Source organism: Bubalus bubalis, chromosome 3, assembly GCF_019923935.1.
Source record: "Bubalus bubalis isolate 160015118507 breed Murrah chromosome 3, NDDB_SH_1, whole genome shotgun sequence".
Taxonomy (NCBI): Eukaryota; Metazoa; Chordata; class Mammalia; order Artiodactyla; family Bovidae; genus Bubalus; species Bubalus bubalis.
In genome coordinates, this window is record NC_059159.1 from 106,256,007 (window position 1) to 106,275,542 (window position 19,536).

Genomic DNA, 19,536 nt, shown 5'->3' on the forward strand with positions numbered 1-19,536 from the left:
TGAGGCAGGAAAAACAGTTCCCCTGTCCTTGACTGCATCACCTGATTTCTGTATTATCTGAATTCTGATACAGGAGAGCTTGGTTAATACAGGTGGGTGGATGGGTAAGATTGAAGAGGAAATCTTCAAAATGGCCAGACACATAGAATTGCAGAGCATTTGTGCCCTTCCTTGCTGTTTAGCAACTTATGCACCCTCAGTTGTGTCCAACTCTTTGCGACTGTAGGGGCTGTAGCCCACCAGGCTCCTCTGTCCATGGGATTCTCCAGGCAAGAACACTGGAGTGGGGTGCCATTTCCTTCTCCGAGGGATCTTCCCGATTTAGGAATCAAACTGATGTTCCTTGTGTCTTCTGCATTGCAGGCAGGCTTTCTTTTTTTCTTTTCTTTTTTTTTTTTTAACCACTAGCGCCACCTGGGAAGATTTAGCAATTTGTAGCTTCCCCAAAGGAAATGTCAGAAGCCAGCAACTGGTTGCTTCGGGAGGATACTTTAACAGTCTTACCAAAGCTACAGCCCCATGTGCTGTGGCAGGTTAAGTTCTGTTCTTGTTGACCCATCAGCTGAAGTTCTTCGACTTCCTGGCTGAAACCACAACCTAGAGAACTCAGACAGCCACACCGCAAGGACACAGAGTCCCTTGGAACTCAGACTTTCTAATAACACATCTTCTCGGCAGTGCCTGGAAATTAAGTGTCCTTGTTTGTTTTACTGGAGACAGCGGGACTCCCTCCAATTTTCCTCCTCCTTAGGATGGGAGTGATTTCTTCAGCACTTGCTTTTCCGAGTATAAGAAGCTTGGAGAAAGCAGCTATGGATTCTCTTTGGGTTTCTTTCTAGAAGCTTCCATCTTCCTAGTCAACAAGTCACATGATGTAAATATACCTGGGGCAGGGCTGTTGGGGACTTGTGTGACTCTTCTGGGTTCTGCAGGTAACTGGCTTCACCCTAACTCCAGTGGCTGTGGTAATCTGGAGAGTGACACTCAGAGGCACGTGGAAAACCAACTGCACTCAGCAGTCAGGGCACCCCCAGGGGCAGACTCCTGAGCCTTTAACTGAGCGGAGTCTAGAATGTTTCAGGGAACCAGTTCCAGGCCTGGAGGATGTTCCTTTGTTCTGAGGTTTCCAGATAATCCAGGTCAGGGGAGAAGACTCTGTCCCATGAGACCCCATGAAGACTTTAGAGCCATGGACGTTTGTGTAAAAGGTAGGTGAGATTCAACTTGCAGTCTTTTTTTCTGGGATAAACTTCCTTCCTGAGTTAATCTCAGAGAAAGAACACTTTGATTGACTTCTTCCCTGGAATTGAGTCTCTAACACTAGAAACTAGGATGTGCGGCTTTAGTGAAGAAAGCTTTTTATAAGGCTGGGGGCAGTGGGGTAGAGTCATTAAGTGTAGGGACTTTGGAGCTGGGTTCCTGGCCTGGCTTTGTCACTTAATAGCTGTGTGGCAGTGGGCAAGTTCCTGAGCCTCTCTGTGCTTATTTCCTCATCTGTTAAGAGGGGAAAGTAATGCTGTACAACTACCTCACGGGTCTTACGGTAACGCGGAAATGAGTTAACGTGCATGAGGCACTCAGAACAGTGCCTGGGACGTAGTTAAGTGCTATATGAGATTTCATTGTTGTTGTTATTTTCATTTTGAAACCAGAGGAGAATCTGAAGTAAAAGGGTGTCATGTTTGGTAGCCTGGAGCAGTGTCTTGGCCTGGGAAGCGGGAGACCTGGTCTCTCTGATCCGGCTTCCCACGGAGTAATGGGGTGATCCTGAACCACTCAGAACTTCAGTCCCTTCACTGAAAATGAGGTGATTAACCCATAGATGGCCATCCATAGATGGACAAATAGAGTGTCACATACATAGATGGACATCCATTGATGGACAAATAGAATGTCACATACACATACAATGGACTGCTATTCAGCCAGAAGCAGTAATGAAGTTCTGACACAGGCTACAACATGGATGAAACTTGGAGACATTATGTTAAGTGAAATGCACTAGACACAAAAAGACAAGTATTACATGATTTCACTAAATATCTAGAAAGGCAAATTCAGAGATAGAAAGTAGAACTAACATGACCAGGGGCAAAGCTGAATAGGAAATGAGTAGTTATTGCTCAGTGGTTACAGTTTCAGGTGATGAGAACATTTCAGAAATGGATGATAGGGTTGATGATTCAACATTGTGAATGTACTTAACGCATACTTAAAAACAGTTACAACAGCAAGCTTCATGTTATATATATTTTACCACAATAAAAAACAATCAAGCATAATAAGGAGAAGTCAAACACAGAGAGGGAGAAATAAGCTGACTTTGAAGGAGACAGACATGTGCTATATAAACTTTGAAACTTTTTTAATAGTCTATGAGGATATAAATATGGGTTACTAGGAAAAAAATGAGGTGCTGATGGCGTCAGCGCCCCCGTCAGCCCCCAAGTCCTTTCCAGCTACAGCCTGCTGTGAGGTAAAATCCCTTTTCTTCTCGCACTTTCATGCCCTGGGTTTCCTTCAGGATGCGGCTCTGGGCCAGTCTTCCCAGGCCTCCCGCCTCCCCGCTCTGCCGGCTGCATCCTTCCCAGGGGCCTGCTGCTCTGTAACTTGATTTTCTTTCTTTCACGGGTTTGTGGCTGTCTACCACCTATGTTGTTCTCTCCTCAATAAGGAAGGATTGTGCCCTCTCCAGCTTTTGTGTTACCCCCCCACCCCCAAATCCCTGACTCAGAATGAGTCAACAGAAGGGGTGCCTGAGGATGGTTCCTTCTTGCCACGAGGAACCACAACTATGGAAGACCTGGTTCCATCATGTGTGACATAGGTTTTACAAACTTTTTAAATTTCTATGCTAACCTGTAACAAATACACCTTACTTTGAGACCTGGAGTGCATGCGTGTGCACACACACACAAATATATATGTAAAGTTCATGAACTTTACCATTTATTATGCATAGTTCAACCTTGAGATTTCTGATTGATTTGATTTGTGAAAAGTGCTTATAGATACACTGATTTTGTAAGTCGACTGGCTCATGCGTGGGTGTGTTCACCACTGGCCACTAGGGGGAGCTGACACGCCAGGTTGCACAGATGGATGACGTGAGCTGGAGGGCTCAGAGGAAGTGGAAACAACAGTCTCAGCCCTGGCGGGGACCTCAGGATGCCTACACATCCCTTAACAAGCACCCTCACAGAGGGACCAGCAGTGCTCACTCAGGCTTTATTTAGTTGAACAAACATCTATTTTGTTGACTTAGCTGAATGAACTTAGCTCCTGGTCCCTGTCTCATGTGGGGTGCCATTTAAATGTGTTGAGTGGGAGAACATCCCTGGTGGTCCAGTGGTTAAGACTGCGCCTTCCAATGCAGGCGGTGTGGGTTTGATCCCTGGGTGGGGAGCTAAGATCCTACATGCCTCATTGCTAAAAAACTAAAACATAAAACAAGCTGTGTTGTAACAAATTCAATAAAGACTTTAAAAATAGTCCACATCAAAATATCTTTTAAAAAAACCATGTGTTGTGTGCTGGTTGTTGGATTTTTGGCTTAGGACTCAGATCCCCTTCCTCCTGGGGCAACACAGAGCTCCTCTCTTCCCTTTTTTTTTTAAAAATATAGTCTTATTTTTGGCTGTGCCAGGTCTTTGTTGCTGTACAGGCTTTTCTCTACTTGTAGAGAATGGGGGCCACTCTCTAGTTGCTGTGTGCAGGCTTCTCATTGCGGTGGCTTTTCTTGCGGAATATGGGCACCAGGGCACGTGGGCTTTGGGAGTTGTGGGTCTAGAGTGCAGTCTCAAATAGTTATGTCTAGGGGCTTGGTTACCCCACAGTGTGTGGGATCTCCCTGGATCAAGGATCGAACCCATATCTCCTGCATTGGCAGGTGGATTCTTTACCACTGAGCCACCAGGAAATCCACTCTCTTCCCTTGTTGCACAACTTCCCTTCAGATGTGTCACTGAAAGCCTTGCATGAACACCGTGTAGACTCTGTCCCACTGAGCAGGTTCTAAACCCCACTACTGTACTCTGTGCCAGGCACCCTCTTCAGCCTCAGCACATGAGGCTGGTTGTGTGTGCCATTTTGATTGTGGAGAAATGAGGTCTCTAGAAATGAACTGCAGAAGTAGCAGAGCCTGGCACTGGTGATCCTGGAGCCCATGCACAGAGAACAATCTCCAAGTATGTCAGCTGTGGTGAGGATGCCTGGCCTGGCCTGGGTGCCCTCCCTCCCTGACACGGATGCGAGCAGACATCCATCTCAGCTCCTGCACAGCTTCCAAGTCTGCCTGAAGCCATGGGCCAACAGGCATTTCAGACTTCCTCCGGGAGCACCAGGAGCATCAAGCCTCAGCTGGTTAACCACATCATCTTCAGTGGCTCTCACCATGTTCGATAGTTCACATAGTTCCTACCCTTGTTCTTCTTCAGTCAGGTGTGAGAAGCAGTGTTAAGGTGATGACTGCTGTGTGCTCCAGTGGGACCAGGAATGCATGCCTCAGTATTTGAGTAGATTCAGTAGTAAGTAGACAGCTTATATCCAGAGTAAGCCAGAAGGATTACAATACCATTAAGGGATTTCTTTCACCTCATTAGCAAGTGGTAGAGCTCTCCTCTCTGCCAACCGCCCCATCCCCAACCTTGACATTCACACCCCCAGCATGGTACAACCAACGTCCACACTCCGTGTTACATGTTAGGCTGGGCCAGCTGTCAAAGGGTATTTTTTTTTTTTTGAAAGTCACTCAGTTGTGTCCGACTCTTTGTGACCCCTTAGTCTATACAGTCCATGAAATTCCCCAGGCAAGAATACTGGAGTGGGTAGCCTATCCCTTCTCCAGTGTATCTTCACGACCCAGGAATCAAACTGGAGTCTCCTGCATTGCAGGCAGATTCTTTACCAGCTGAGTTATCAGGGAAGCCCAATCAAAGGGTATGGGTGATACCTTTTAGCGAGTGCCCAGAGACTTAGCTGGACTTATGTGGTAAGATTGCCTCAGAGCAACTCCATGGAAAAGAATTCAGAAATGATTATGGGGCTTTTCTCTGTTGGCCACAGGAAATAGCCACAGCCTGGGGTGAAAATCAAGTTTGCCAGCTAAGTGCTTAAGGGGACTCCAACACGACTCATGCCAGTCATCTCTGATTCTGCTAGGAGGAAGCCAGAGGCTATGGAAATCAAATTCCTCTCCTGCTTTCTGATGGAGGCTCCCCAGGAAGAACAGACTGGAGCCATCTAGTTGCTCCCTCAACTGTACCTCACCCTGATGCTTCTCAAACGTTATTTACTATGGGGACTTCCCAGTGGTCCAGCGGTTGGGAGTCTGCCTTGCAGTGTGGGGGACATGGGTTTAGTCCCTGGCTGGGGAACAGGGATCCCACCTGTCATGAAGCAGCTGAGCTCACGTGCCACAAATACTGAGTCCATGTGCTCTGAAGCTCAAGAGACACAACTAGAGTCTGTGTGCCACAAAGATCCTGCATGAGGCAATGAAGATCCTGCGTGCCACAACTAAGACTGAGTGTAGCCAAATAAATAAATATTAAGAAAAATATTTACTACAAGCTCCCTGGTGGCTCAGACAGTAAAGAATCTGCCTGCAATGCAGGAGACCTGGATTCAATCCCTGGGTCAGGAAGATCCCCTGGAGAAAATGGCAACCCACTCCAGTATTCTTGCTTGGAGAATTGCATGGACAGGGGAACTGGTGGGCTATAGTCCATGAGGTCGCAGGGTCGGATATGGTGGAGCAACTAACACTTTCACACTTTACACAAGCTCCCAAGACTCTTTCATGACAACACTCTTCTCTTCCAGCTGCTTTTGGGCCCCTTTCCCACCTCACCAGGATTTTCAACAAGCTACCATTTTCTGTCCACTGCTGGATGTTCACAGTCACTGGATGCTCTTCGGCAGATAACTCTAGTTAGGAGCTCCCCTGTGCGACAATCATGGTAGTGATAACGGTATGCTGAAGACTTATGTAAGGCCTCCTCTGTAAAAACGTTCTGAAACATCAGCCTCAAGAGAAGATGTGATTGACTACCTCCACACTTTACCGCAGGTATTTAAAGAGGGTAATGGAAGTGTATCTCTTAAGCAACCACCAAATCCTGGCCAGAACTATAATTGGGGGAGGATTTCACTATGAAAGATTCACTGCATTTTATGGTTCCGAATCCTTTGTGTCTACAGCCAAACATACTGACGTGGCTTTTCAGTTCTTCTCAAAAGAGGCAGAACTTGCTTCCTCATCTCCTTGAATGTGAACTGGTCTTGTGACTTTCTGAGGCTGAAAGAATGCCACAGAAATGATGACATGCCAGTTCTGAGCCTAAGCCTTGAGGAGCCTTGCCCACTTGTCCTTCTTGTGTTGCAGCCATGAGAACACGTTTGCGCTATCCATGTGGCAGGAGGCATGTGGAACAGACCTGAATTGCCTCAGCTGCCTGGCCAAAGCCGGCCTCCGTCAGCTGACAGAAGTGAGTGAGACTGGCCAAGACGGGCAGAACCACCAGGACATGTGAGCCATACCTGTTTATTGTTATATGCCACTGAGGCTCTGAGAGCTGTGTGTTACACAGCATTATTGTGGCCATAGGTAACTGACACACCCACTTAGAAATCAAGAGTGGGATGCACCCCTGGAAGAATTGTTAGAAGCAACTTTCACCTTCAAATAAAATGGGTTCCAGTAGATTGTTTCTTCACTTGCATTGATTACCCCAAAGTGAATATCTTTCTCTGGTCTTCAATTCTAGATGGATTTAATATCTGGGTAGAAGCCAGTAAATGAGCACAAGTGAAAAGTCATTCTTCATTATTAGGCATCACATGAACAGAGGTGGAGAAGCAAAGACAAGAAAACTGACACCTATCTATATTTTTGTAGATGTCAGATAATATGTGACTTCCCTACCCATATGCGGCAGGATGTTTGTAGCAGTTAGTATTTCTCATGTTGGCATCTACATGTAGAGGTCAGTACATACAGGTTGTTGAAAAGTAATCTTTGTAAGACTTATTAGTGGGTAGTGGCAGTGCTTGGCTTCTGTAATTTCAGTGTAGATCAAAAGCTCAGATACAAACCTGGCAAAGCAAATTCATAGTCCCAAGTTCACTGTGCTCTAGCGATTGTAGGATTATTGGCCTCCTGAGCTTGGGTGCCAAACTCTGACACATGAAGATAAATAGAAGTACTCTCTCCTACCTTTTAAAATATTACATAGACTAGAACACAGAGCAGGGTTTTTAAGATAGACACCAAGCTTCTGGCTATTTGGTTATACATATGGTCATATATTCTGACAATGACTGAGTGAGGCATATAGAGGAACTTCATTAATATTCTTTGGTCATTCAAGGCTTGTCATCAATCAATGTCAGCAAGTGTTCTTTCTGAAAGTGAGTCTTGTCTCTGAGAGATTAATTTATAGGTAGGGGAGCATATAAACAAGTTTCCCCCTTTCCCAATGAAACACTGACTTTTCCTCCCTCTTACTCATCTTGATTCAGTCTCTGACCCTGGGGCTATGGACACGCACGTCATGCCCTTAGACAGGGAAAATCCCTCAAATTGGTTCCCGGTCCCAAGGGCCCCAGAGGCCGTCATTCACAGATGCCTCTGTCTCTCCGACCTTGGCATAAGTGTCTAGATGACCACTGTCCTGGCTCTGTAAAGGGAAACCATTGTACGCCTCTGCCTGATGGTAGAGTAAGAACACAGAGATAGAATTCAGAGGTGGCAGCTGAGAAGACGGCAACATTGCACACCCGCTCCTCCCTGCCTCACTTCACTCCTCCCTGCCTCACTGGGGTTTCAGGAGGAGACTGTGACTTCTCAATGAGCATTCATGAGGGAACAAGCCAACACAAAGAGACACTCAGTGGGATTAGCATAAATAAAGATTTCTTTCTCAGCGTTATGTGTGGGTTATTATTTTCTTACAAGACTGCTGTGATTCAAGTAAAGTCTTCTGACCAAATTTTAAAACCCAATTCTGGATGAACACAGGCTTTATAAACACTCAATATTATTATATAAGCTGTAGAAACAAAGAGTTGCCACTAGATAATAGTGGCATAGCTTTGCAAAATTCCTTTTCAAATTGGGGAGCTAAAGTTCCACACATGGAACAGGCTAAAAGATTTAAATCACAGGAAAATGCAAACAAACAAAGGAAATCCCACAAAGATTAGAGAGTGCAGACACTCAGGTGTCCCATCCAGCAGGCACTGTGGCTGAGATAAGGGGAGGTCCACTTGTAACACTTCTTCCCTTGAGCAGTGGTTCTCAAAAGTGTGGTCTCCAGACCAACAGCATCAGTATCACCTGGGAACTTGTTGGAAATGCCAGTTCCTGGGCCTATTCCAAGACCTCCTGAATCAGAAACTCCGGGTAGGGCCCAACAGTCTGTGTTGTTACGATCCCTCCTGGGGATTCTGATGTGTGATCAAGTTTGAGAAATGCAAGTTTTTAAGACACAATCAGTCTCACAAGATAGATAGGAAAGGGTTTTCCTTCCCAAAGAGATTGAGTCCTTAGTACCCAAAGACATCCCAGTAGTGGGTTACCTTCTCTCCTGTGCATCAAGGATGGTCCTGTACTGAGCATCCTTGGAAAACTAAGAAAGAGCCATTCAAACAGTCTCCTGTGTTCTGTGATTCAGCCCCCAATGACACTGTCCCTGCTGTCCACACGTCAGCTGCTAAGCCCTTTGGCTACAGCAGCACCCTTCCTGGCACCAATTTCAGTATCAGTAAAGAAAACCTAAGTTATGCTGTGGTAACAAGTTGCAGCCTAACGCCCCTAACTTAATGTCATCCAGATTAATTGTACTGTCCATAATACACCTGTAACACAGGTCAGCACTGGACCACTAACTCCCTGCAGTCCCTGGGGGAGCCAGGCTGATTTCCATCTGCACACTTGATTCCATGACCACCATGATGGGGAAAAACAGGAGCTGCACACTGGCTTTGAAAGCTCCCATCAGAAATGGACACGTCATGTCATTTCCACTGATGTTTCATGGGCAAGGCAGGTCACATGGTCACGCCTACTGTCAAAAGTGGGAGGGCAGTACCCAGAAAAACAACTGGAGGAACTGAAAACCATCCAAATGACTCCTGTTGCAGGTTACATGCTTGGGTCACAATACTCATCGTGTGCGAAGCTGCATACCGACATAAAAGAACCGGCAGGGGCCTCCTTCTTCTGCCGCCCCCTGTGCCGCTTGTGTGCTCGTTCTGTGTGGACGCGGTACCTCTTTTGTGAAGCGGCAGCTAGGACCCCAGCGCTCACCATGGTGGGCGAAAAGCCCAAGGAAGGAGTCAAGGCTGAGGACAATGATCACATTAATTTGAAGGTGGTGGGGAAGGATGGTTCTGTGGTGAGTTTAAGAGGCATACATCACTTAGTAAACTAACGAAAGCCTACTGTGAACGACAGGGCTTGTCAATGAAGCAGATTAGATTCCAGTTTGACAGGCAATCAGTGAAACAGGCACAACTGCACAGCTGGAGATGGAAGATGAAGACACAATGGACGTGTTCCAGTAGCAGACAGGAGGTGTCTACTAAAAAGGGAACCTGCTACTTTACTCCAGAATTCTCTTCTCCCAGACCAAGAAGACATTCTCAATGAGAAAACTGCAATTTGGCTCCACCACATCCTGACTACTACAGTAATAGTTTCTCTCTTCTTTCATTTGCCCTTCCTCATTCCTTTATTGCACATAAAGGAACTGGTGTATGTGTACAAGCATATTTCCTTTTTTAACTAAATGGCCAATGGTATGTTATGATCAACATAAAACAGAGACGGGATGGGGAAAAATACCGATTCCATGAAAATTCCCCCCTTTCTCCATTAGTGGGATGCTCATCAGCTCTTATCTTTATATTCCAGTAAGTCATTTTGCTCTCTGCTACTGCTGCTGCTGCTAAGTCGCATCAGTGGTGTCCGACTCTGTGCGACCCCATAGACGGCAGCCCACCAGGCTCTGCCATCCCTGGGATTCTCCAGGCAAGAACCCTGGAGTGGGTTGCCATTTCCTTCTCCAATGCATGAAAGTGAAAAGTGAAAGTGAAGTTGCTCAGTCGTTCCCGACTCTTAGCGACCCCATGGACTGCAGCCTACCAGGCTCCTCTGTCCATGGATTTTCCAGGCAAGAGTATTTAACAAAAAAAGAACAACATAAAAATTCTTGCATACCTTGTTCAATTGGAGAATTTTAATGTTTTTCATTTATTATTGTAAAACCAAGGACAATTTTATAACTTTTTTGTACGTAGCTGATACATGTAGGGCAATCTATCTCTAAGCAGGGATAAATTCCTCTAAAAGAAATGAATCCTAGATAGCTTTCCCTTCAAGTCAAGCATCTTTTTTAAATAAACTCATTTACAAAAAAAGAAAAAAAAACTGGCAGGAAATGGCAGGGCAGATTTCTCAGTCTTACATTCACTATTTCTTTGTTCCTACTGACCTTCAAACAAAATCAGTATCTTTTTTTTCCCAAGAATATCTTAATTCATAAAATGTTTTTATTTTTTAATAAAAAATATTAAAGTTAATACACCCAAAGGAAAGTGCATAAATCATGAGTTTACAGCCTGACGAACGATCATAAAGCTGACCCTAACAGGTCAGCTACATAAGGCTAGGAGCAAGCTTGCTGTTGGGGGTGCCCAGTCCCTCTCAGGCCTCTCCTTCCCCTTCCTAATGGGAACACACCTCGGACTTCCAACACTCATTCATTCAACTCGGATTTATCAGCCAGGGACCGGAACTCTTCAGTCCTGGCAGGTGCTACAAACCCAAGCAGGAAAGCTGATCTTACGAATCTTCCTGTCAGAGGGCTGGCTTTTCCGGGGAGGGACATATTTCAGACAGGGTTTGGTGGCGTGTGTTGGGGGGAGAGCTCTTGAACTTTCTGAGACCCTTATTGATGTGTTGCCTTTATTACCTATTTAAGCACATTCAACATTTCATAACAGAGCAGATGGAGTCAGAGCCAGAATCTCTTTGCTGCCTGACACATGAGAAGTAAGTGGCCCGCCCTGCTGGCATGAGGTCCCGGACAGCCAGCATTGAGCTGTCCCTGGAACCCCTGGGCAAAGCAGCTCCTGCCCACCTGCAGCTCAGGGGTTTTCTCTTCCTCCCCTTCATAGTGGTTCTAGGGCTGGGTTAACTGCATCTTTCTGAGTTGGGGAATGGGGAACAAATGTTTTTCCCCAGGTATAAGAATGCCATTTGGTCTTAGGAATATTTTTTATGCAGCTTCTATTATCTGAAAGTTAGGGATATGGTGCCCATTCCCTTGCCTATGAAATCAATAGTCTTAATGGAGAGGCAGAGGACAGCTGGTTTCCTAAAATGCCAGCCCTTCCCCAATGTCCTCAAAATTAGGCTACACCGGTACTTTGCCTTCCAGCTTCTCTACAAAATCCTTGCCAGAATTCAGGCCAGGTATCTCAGGGACACCATGACAAGTGCTGACTCACTCCATCTTTCACCCTTAAAGAGCTGATGTGACTTCCCAACTCCTCCCCATAGGAAGTAGCCAGGCCTTTGGTGGGGAGGGAGAGCAAGCCTACGCAGCTCTGGAACACTGTGACCAGCAGTTCAGCCACATCCCTTCAACAAAATGTACTTTAAATATATTTTTATGATCAGCTGGGTTCTAAATTACAGCCATGCTGAATAAGAAGAGAGTAAACATATGATTAGTAATTTCCGTATGGCAGAAAGCACCGAACAGTCTCTGGCTAAGGCCCAGGGCTCAACAAGAACTGTTCTTTCAGTAAAAAAGAATATAGAAAATGGCCTTTGTTCCAAAGTCAAAGCAACAGGCCATGACCTTCTCTTTCCTGTATGGTAATAGTCTTCTTTCATGAGGAAGTGGGCAAGGAAAGAAAAGATGAAGTTAGGAAAATGCTCCAAGAGCTGTCTGCCTGCTTAACTTCCATCACTCACTCATGTACAGAGCCACCTCCTCCTCCTATACCATAAACATAGAAAACAGATCCTAGGCAGCCCTGATCCCTGGCCGTCTGGTAATGACTCTTCCAGGAGATGCAGAAACGTCACTGAACGTGGAAAAATGCCACACAAAGACTACTCACCAAAGATAAATGATTCAATGTCAGGTTTCTTGTTTGACTATAGCTCTCCCCACCCCACCTAACTTGTTTGGAAAAGAACATATGAATAGCATCTCATAATTCAGGGATGATAACATTCTCAGTTGGACCAATGGCCACACTGGGGAACACCTACGATGCTTTGGTAACAGTGCAGATTCTCAGACCTTAAGAATTGGAATGCTCAGGGTGGGGCCCAGAATTTGTATTTTCATCAGCTCCTTCAGGAAATTCTTATGCATGCTGTGAACCCATTATACAAAGCCTAAACAAAAATAAAACTGTCTCTACTTGCAGCAGGCTCCCTGGACCCCAAAAGGATTTAAATCATTAGGATTTAAAGAAATGTTATTTCCTTTGAGGGGAAAAAAAATAGCAGTTTTCTTACCTGATTCTATCTGCAAGAGCTGTTATGTATCTGCAGTGTTCCATTATTATTAATACAAAAGCCCGGGATAAAATTCTTCTCATTAGCATACTGGTAACTTATGGGAAGGGTCCAGTACTTCATGTATTCTGGGGACTACTGCCAAGAGCAAGGCCTCCTCCCCCATAGTAAGTACAGGATTTAGTCCGTTTAGTCATGATGGTGGAGGACAAGGGGTCAGTTTTGTTTTTCTTTCCAACACTACAGTTGAGTTTCCTGCTGCTTTACACCTTTTGTCTTGGGGAGGATTCCAGGTTAGCCTCCACATTTCTAGGGCAAAGATGTTCAGGGAATTGGCTGTCACTTAAAGGTTAAGCCTTCTCTTCACTTAAGCTGGACAATACACTGAGGAGTCTCCAGCCCTCTGTTGCCCTCACTTGGGGACTGTGGCCAAGTCTCCTGCCACAAATCCCTTCATGGAATGGTGCCTCCATAAATCGCAGCTGTCCCAATGGGGGAAGTCAGGCTGGTTTTATAGTGTGCCAAGATCCCAAGATAAAAAGCATTCTAAGTGCCCAGAGCTAGCAGAGCAAACAAGGCAGAAGCCAACATATGTTACCCAGAAGTCAGCTCCATAAATACCTCCTTCCAGATACAATAAGCACTCATTTTCTTCTGCAAAACTCAGCACAAGACATCAAATGCAGCACGCAGATGTAGGAATTCATTTTCTTACGCATGGAAGGTATGAGTGCCTTCTCATATGAGTGTTCTCAAATGAAACAAAAGAAAATTCTGAGGACTGCAAACCACCTGAGATACTTCCTTGCTCAAAAGGCGTGTCATGCTGTTAAGGGGCAGAAAATTCACAGCCCCATTTCTCCTCAAACAACAACTCTTCCACTTTTAATTTATTGTCCTATTTCAGGTCTGAGGGAACTTGGGTTTGAATAACTATCTGAAATGAAATTTAGCACAGATCCCAGAGCAAGCAGACCCATCAAGGGAGGGAAAGGGGTGCTCACGACTCCCAGTAGCTGCGCTGTCACTTTCCTGGTTCAGTGATGCATCTCCAATACACCCGGGCTCTCACAAATGGCACCGGTTAAAGTTCATCACCAGCAACTGTGCCAAAACACAGTTACATTTTGGCTGCCATGCTTCTTCATTTCATATGAGAATCATTCCCTTCACCTTTTACAAAGTACCTGAAAACAGGTGCTGCTAAGCCAACAGCACGCTGGAATAACGTGTGTATAGTTTCATCTTTCCTTTCTCATCCCTGCAGGTTTCAACCAGTCACCCAGCAGCTGCCCCCCAAACTAGAGTCAAGGACCAGTGCTTCCGCACCGGAGAAGAGTTAGCTTAGGAGTTAATTGTGAAGTTACCTGTCTGATGAACTGTCTGCCTAATTAGGTCTTAAGTCTGAGACTCCTGCTGTGCAACCTGAGTAATGAGCAGAGCTGGAGATGGAGTCATGTGCTTGGAGGCGTCTCCTTTTGCTGGAGCCTAAGACGAGCGGACAGGGCACTCACCCTCCGCCCATCAGCTTTCGCTGCCGCTGCTGTAAGTCAAAAGGATCAGGGCAGACAGCTGTCAGAAATGAAGCAGGGACAAGTTAAAGAGCTTAATGAAATTTTATTTTGAAAATATGGCAAGAGTCTAAGGCACTTCAAACATTTAAATACATGTAAGACCAAAGTAAATGTGACATGGGATAAAGGAATCCATAAATACGTGGAGAACTACACTATGTTTCTCTAGAGGCCAATGGATAGCCAATTTCTCTAACATAATTCAACTTTCATCATTAGACACAGAATTGTGCAATTATTAATAAAAATACAGCAACATTACATGTCGTTCTTCATGTCTTCAGTTACTATGGAATATAAAAGTTCAAAATACTGTGTCAATTTTATATAGATACCCTTTGTATAAAATGTCATATAATACAGCCACCTAGATAAAACCAACTGAATAGACTTCCTTTTGTTAAGTTTTATACTTTTTGAGAATCCCACCTTTTATTTTTAAAACCAGAAACCTACCAGCCCAGGCCCGATTCATTCATGATCAAAGTCATCTCAACTTCCTTATTTTAAAATAATAAAGACAAAAGGAAAATCAACAAAACCATCCTGGAACGGAGCTTTCAAAGAGCTTTCCAGTGGGTCCACATTTAGTAAATATAAATACTTGTGGAAAAGTTTTAAAAACACCATGCCAGTGAGAACTTGATACTTTTCAGCAGTGGTGGGGGTGTGGAGAGCAGGAACAGAAGTAACAGAAGTTGCCCACTCAGGTCAGGTTACAATTTCCTACAACTGTACATAACGGAGCAGAGACTCAACAGCAAGTGTGCCCTACAGAGACGGGAGATGGCCAGAAAGGAGGCGTGTGTGCCCAGCCAGAAATCTCTTGCTGGCTCAGCTCCCACTGGCAGCTCCAGCCTTCAGCCCCCGGTTTTCTGTGTTCTGTTTGCTGGTGAGCTCAGGCACAATGTACATTCAGTATCTGTCAGCCCAACAGGAACAATTAGCAGCTTAGTGGTGGCATGTAAATGGACGGCTATTTGCACACAATCAGTCAAATGACCCTCGGTGGGTGGGACCAGGAGATGTCTTCCTTCCAAGTCTAGGGGTGCCCTAGAGACCAGGAAAGGAGAAAAAAAAAACTGGGGGTTAGTCAGTGACCTCATGTAGATGCGTCCTCTGTGACACAGGAACTCCGTGAGCACCACGCATGAGCCAGAGCGAGGAGGGCTGGCACCCCATACACGGTCCTCCAGTGGGAGCCGCTCTCAGGCCAGCAGGCTTGGCAGAGCCACCTCCAGCTGTCCTGGGAAGTCAACTTCCTGCTAAGAGGGAACCCCCAGCCCTCAGGACCACGGGCTGCTGCTCACTGTCAACTTTAAGAAAGATGCCAGGAAGGCGATGTGTATTCATGGGCTCAAGATGTGCCACTTGGATAACTCTGTCCAGAATAAACCCTTCCTGTGAGGGTGTGAGGACAAGCAGGCATCCAGCCTCAGCGGTGCTAACCATTAGCACTCCTGGCCCTCTGGGTGGGGCAAAAATGATGAATTCTTACACTCCAGACTCAAACTTTGGTGTTCAGAATTGTCATGAAACCTGCATGTCCTGTCAGTTCCCTGAGGAAGGGGGCCAACTAGTCTGGTGGCTTTCAGCCTGCGTACGAACGCCAAGTGCACAACACTGACCGGAGACGGGGCTTTGGCGAAGTTGACGTGGGCGTACAGCAGGACAGCAATGTCCTTGTGTCCGGCTTCCAGGGCTATCGAGAGTGCGGTGCTGCCATCCTGGAGACAAGATGAAAACAAACCAAGTCGGGCTTCTCAACTTCCAGGCAGCCAAAAGCTAACAGCACCAGTCCCTCTCAACTGGGTAAGGCTCCCCAGTCTAGCTGTTTGTTCAGCTCTGTAGGAAACCTTCTGGACCTCTTAGGTGCCAAGCCTGAAGGACGTCAGGATGACAGAGGCACAACCCCTACCCCGGCCTCAGACAGGGATCAGCCCGTTGCCAGTGTCATCACCTCACGGTGGTCAGTGTGTATGTCCGCACACAGGGGAGTCGCAACAAAAACAGGCTGCCCAGGAAGGGCTCTAATTCACCCATCTAGCCTACCGGCAGGGGGGCAATAGGCAAAGGCAGGGATAGAAACGTTAACTTTTTTTTCTTTTTATAATTACAAATGAGCCATCAAGCAGCGTGATGTCTGTTCTGATTGCCCTGCAATTTGCCAAGAATCTCTTAACTTTCCTCTTGGGGAAGGAGTGGGTCCTGTAGCCCTAACCACCCTTGTAGAATGCTCCAAGTCACACCTACATTTAAGCACTGAATCCTGTTGCCTTGCAGGAATATATCTTATGGATATACAAGGGGAAACACTAAATATGGGAAACAAAATGTTCAGTTAGGATTCCATTAAAATGCAGGAATTTAGATGGATATAAAGATGTATTAAGACAAAAACAGTATACTAGACATCAACTATATCTTAACCAAAAGTAATTAACAATAATAAAAAGACAAAATATGGCACAACTTATTTTCCTTTTAGTCCTGGGATAAGGATTCCCTTTTGGTCACCAGCAGCAGGGAACAATCTGTGTGTGGTTTGAGCCTTAGGGTCCTCCCTCCCACTCTGAATTCTGGGAGTCACTTTTCTTCCAGAGGCCAGCTGGATACCCTCTTGCTCCTTGAAGGATAAGGAAGTAAGCAGGGGACCAGGATTTCTGGAAGTCACTGCGGCTCGATGGCCTCTTATTACAAGATCTACAAGCTGTTCTTTGCTGAGAGTAGAAGTAAAAGCAAACAATCAAGGCACATGAAACACAGACTGCTCTTCAGGAAAGAAGCTGGGAGCTGGCCCTCCTCTGCAGTGGAGCGAAGGGCATCTGGTGCAACCGCAGCTCACGTGCTCCCGGGGAGGCCACTGCAATTGCAGAGGCCAGTCAGTCCTTCCTGCCAGCGAACGCCTGTACTCACTGGCTCTTCCTGTTGGTGTGGGCCTACCAGGATCTCAAGTGTAGCGCAAAGGAGAATGCTTTCCCTCTAATCTCTTAGTGTTTGGGGCCAATGGAAGCCCTGGTTTCAACCTGTGCTCCAGAGATAAACTTTCAAAAAGAGAACCAACCCAGCCCGTCCTCTGGGACCTGGCCCTCTGAATCTTGTCACCACCCAAAAGTTAGTTCCTGCACCATGACCTATTGGTTCTCTTCCTCTTTGGTCTGGAGACACCCAGATCAGCAGCTTTCCTCAGAATTTTTCCAGTTTTCCAGTCAAGGGGTTATCTGGGAATGGGAAAGTTTGGGAACTGGCAGAGGAAGGAGATGAGAGTGACAATGATGGGAACAGCCCGAGAAGGAGTGAGAAAATGTGCTGAAAACAAGCCAAGATAGTCTGGATCCCCTAGCTGATGAAAGGTCACAAATTATTCACTCGGATGGGCCCCAGTGAAGGGTTTCCAAGTGGACCAAGGGCGGGGGGTGGGGCTAGTCCTCTTCTTTCAGGGCACCTGGCAGTTACCCACACCAAATTCGCTTCTGTATTGTGAATCTGTTTATCTCCCTTCAGTACACTGGTTCTTGTACATGCCCATCACCTTCTTCCTTTTATAAGTTTTGGAGTGAGGCCTATTTATCTTTCTGCCCTTGGCTTCAGTTAATGGGAATATTAGTTTGTACACAGAAGATGCTGTCAAGCTGGGCTGTGAAGGGAAGTGGCCTGGATGACAACACAAATCCCTGAGGAGGATAAAGGATTTGCTCTCTCCCCTGGTCAAGCAGCACTGCCTCTCCCCCAAGTCCCTTCACGTCACTGGCCTGGAGGCCCCACTAGTGGAGACAGCTTACGTTGTCCTCCAGGTGGCCATTGCAGCCTGGCTGGGCCAGCAGCAGCTTGACGATCTCCACATGCCCGTGCTCACTGGCACACATCAGGGCGGTGGAGCCCTCGTCGTCCTGAATGTTGACATCAGCCCCACAAGCCAGCAGGCCCTTTACCATGTCGATCCGCCCGTGACTGACCGCCAGCATGAGGGCCGTCTGTCCTGCCTGTGAGGAGAAATGACAGCGGACTTGAGAAGCACGTGGTGGGTTGGCAGGGTGTGACCACAGTGCGGCTGTGCTGGGGGAAGGGAAGCAGGGAGAATGATAATGGGAAAGCATGGACAGGGAATTACTTGGGGCTGGGTGGTGGCAAAAAAAAAAAAGGATCAAAGGCAAACCACTTCAGTATTCTTGCCTTGAGAACCCCATGAACAGTATGAAAAGGCAAAATGATAGGATACTGAAAGAGAAACTCCCCAGGTCAGTAGGTGCCCAATATGCTACTGGAGATCAGTGGAGAAATAACTACAGAAAGAATGAAGGGATGGAGCCAAAGCAAAAACAATACCCAGCTGTGGATGTGACTGGTGATAGAAGCAAGGTCTGATGCTGTAAAGAGCAATATTGCATAGGAACCTGGAATGTTAGGTCCATGAATCAAGGCAAATTGCGAGTGGTCAAACAAGAGATGGCAAGAGTCAATGTTGATATTCTAGGAATCAGCGAACTGAAAGGGACTGGAATGGGTGAATTTAACTCAGATGACCATTATACCTACTACTGCGGGCAGGAATCCCTCAGAAGAAATGGAGTAGCCATCATGGTCAACAAAAGAGTCCAAAATGCACTACTTGGATTCAATCTCAAAAACGACAGAATGATCTCTGTTCGTTTCCAAGGCAAACCATTCAATATCACAGTAATCCAAGTCTATGCCAAAATCAGTAATGCTGAAGAAGCTGAAGTTGAACGGTTCTATGAAGACCTACAAGACCTTTTAGAACTAACACCCAAAAAAGATGTCCTTTTCATTACAGGGGACTGGAATGCAAAAGTAGGAAGTTAAGAAACACCTGGAGTAACAGGCAAATTTGGCCTTGGAATACGGAATGAAGCAGGCAAAGACTAATAGAGTTTTGCCAAGAAAATGCACTGGTCATAACAAACACCCTCTTCCAACAACACAAGAGAAGACTCTACACATGGACATCACCAGATGGTCAACACCGAAATCAGACTGATTATATTCTTTGCAGCCAAAGATGGAGAAGCTCTACACAGTCAGCAAAAACAAGACTGGGAGCTGACTGTGGCTCAGACCATGAACTCCTTATTGCCAAATTCAGACTGAAATTGAAGAAAGTAGGGAAAACCACTAGACCATTCAGGTATGACCTAAATCAAATCCCTTATGATTATACAGTGGAAGTGAGAAATAGATTTAAGGGCCTAGATCTGATAGATAAGAGTACCGGATGAACTATGGAATGAAGTTTGTGACACTGTATAGGAGACAGGGATCAAGACCATTCCCATGGAAAAGAAATGCAAAAAAGCAAAATGGCTGTCTGGGGAGGCCTTACAAATAGCTGTGAAAAGAAGAGAAGCGAAAAGCAAAGGAGAAAAGGAAAGATATAAACATCTGAATGCAGAGTTCCAAAGA

The 19,536-nt window shown here is 45.9% G+C and overlaps 1 protein-coding gene and 1 pseudogene across 7 annotated transcripts in view; one reads left to right on the forward strand and one right to left on the reverse strand.

Moving 5' to 3' along the window:
• The first annotated feature begins 9,311 nt into the window (after window positions 1–9,311).
• On the forward strand, window positions 9,312–9,588 carry LOC123332834 (annotated as a pseudogene).
• A 4,554-nt stretch (window positions 9,589–14,142) lies between these two features.
• KANK1 (KN motif and ankyrin repeat domains 1) overlaps window positions 14,143–19,536 on the reverse strand; it is a 214,123-nt gene continuing 208,729 nt past the window's right edge. For all 7 annotated transcript variants that reach the window (XM_044939922.2, XM_044939923.2, XM_044939925.2 and 4 more), the window contains 3 exons: window positions 17,898–18,098; window positions 15,744–15,842; window positions 14,143–15,168 (listed from right to left, as the gene is read on the reverse strand). In XM_044939922.2, the coding sequence (XP_044795857.2) occupies window positions 15,106–15,168; window positions 15,744–15,842; window positions 17,898–18,098 (363 nt within the window). In that variant the 3' untranslated portion in view covers window positions 14,143–15,105. The remainder of the gene's footprint in view (window positions 15,169–15,743; window positions 15,843–17,897; window positions 18,099–19,536) is intronic.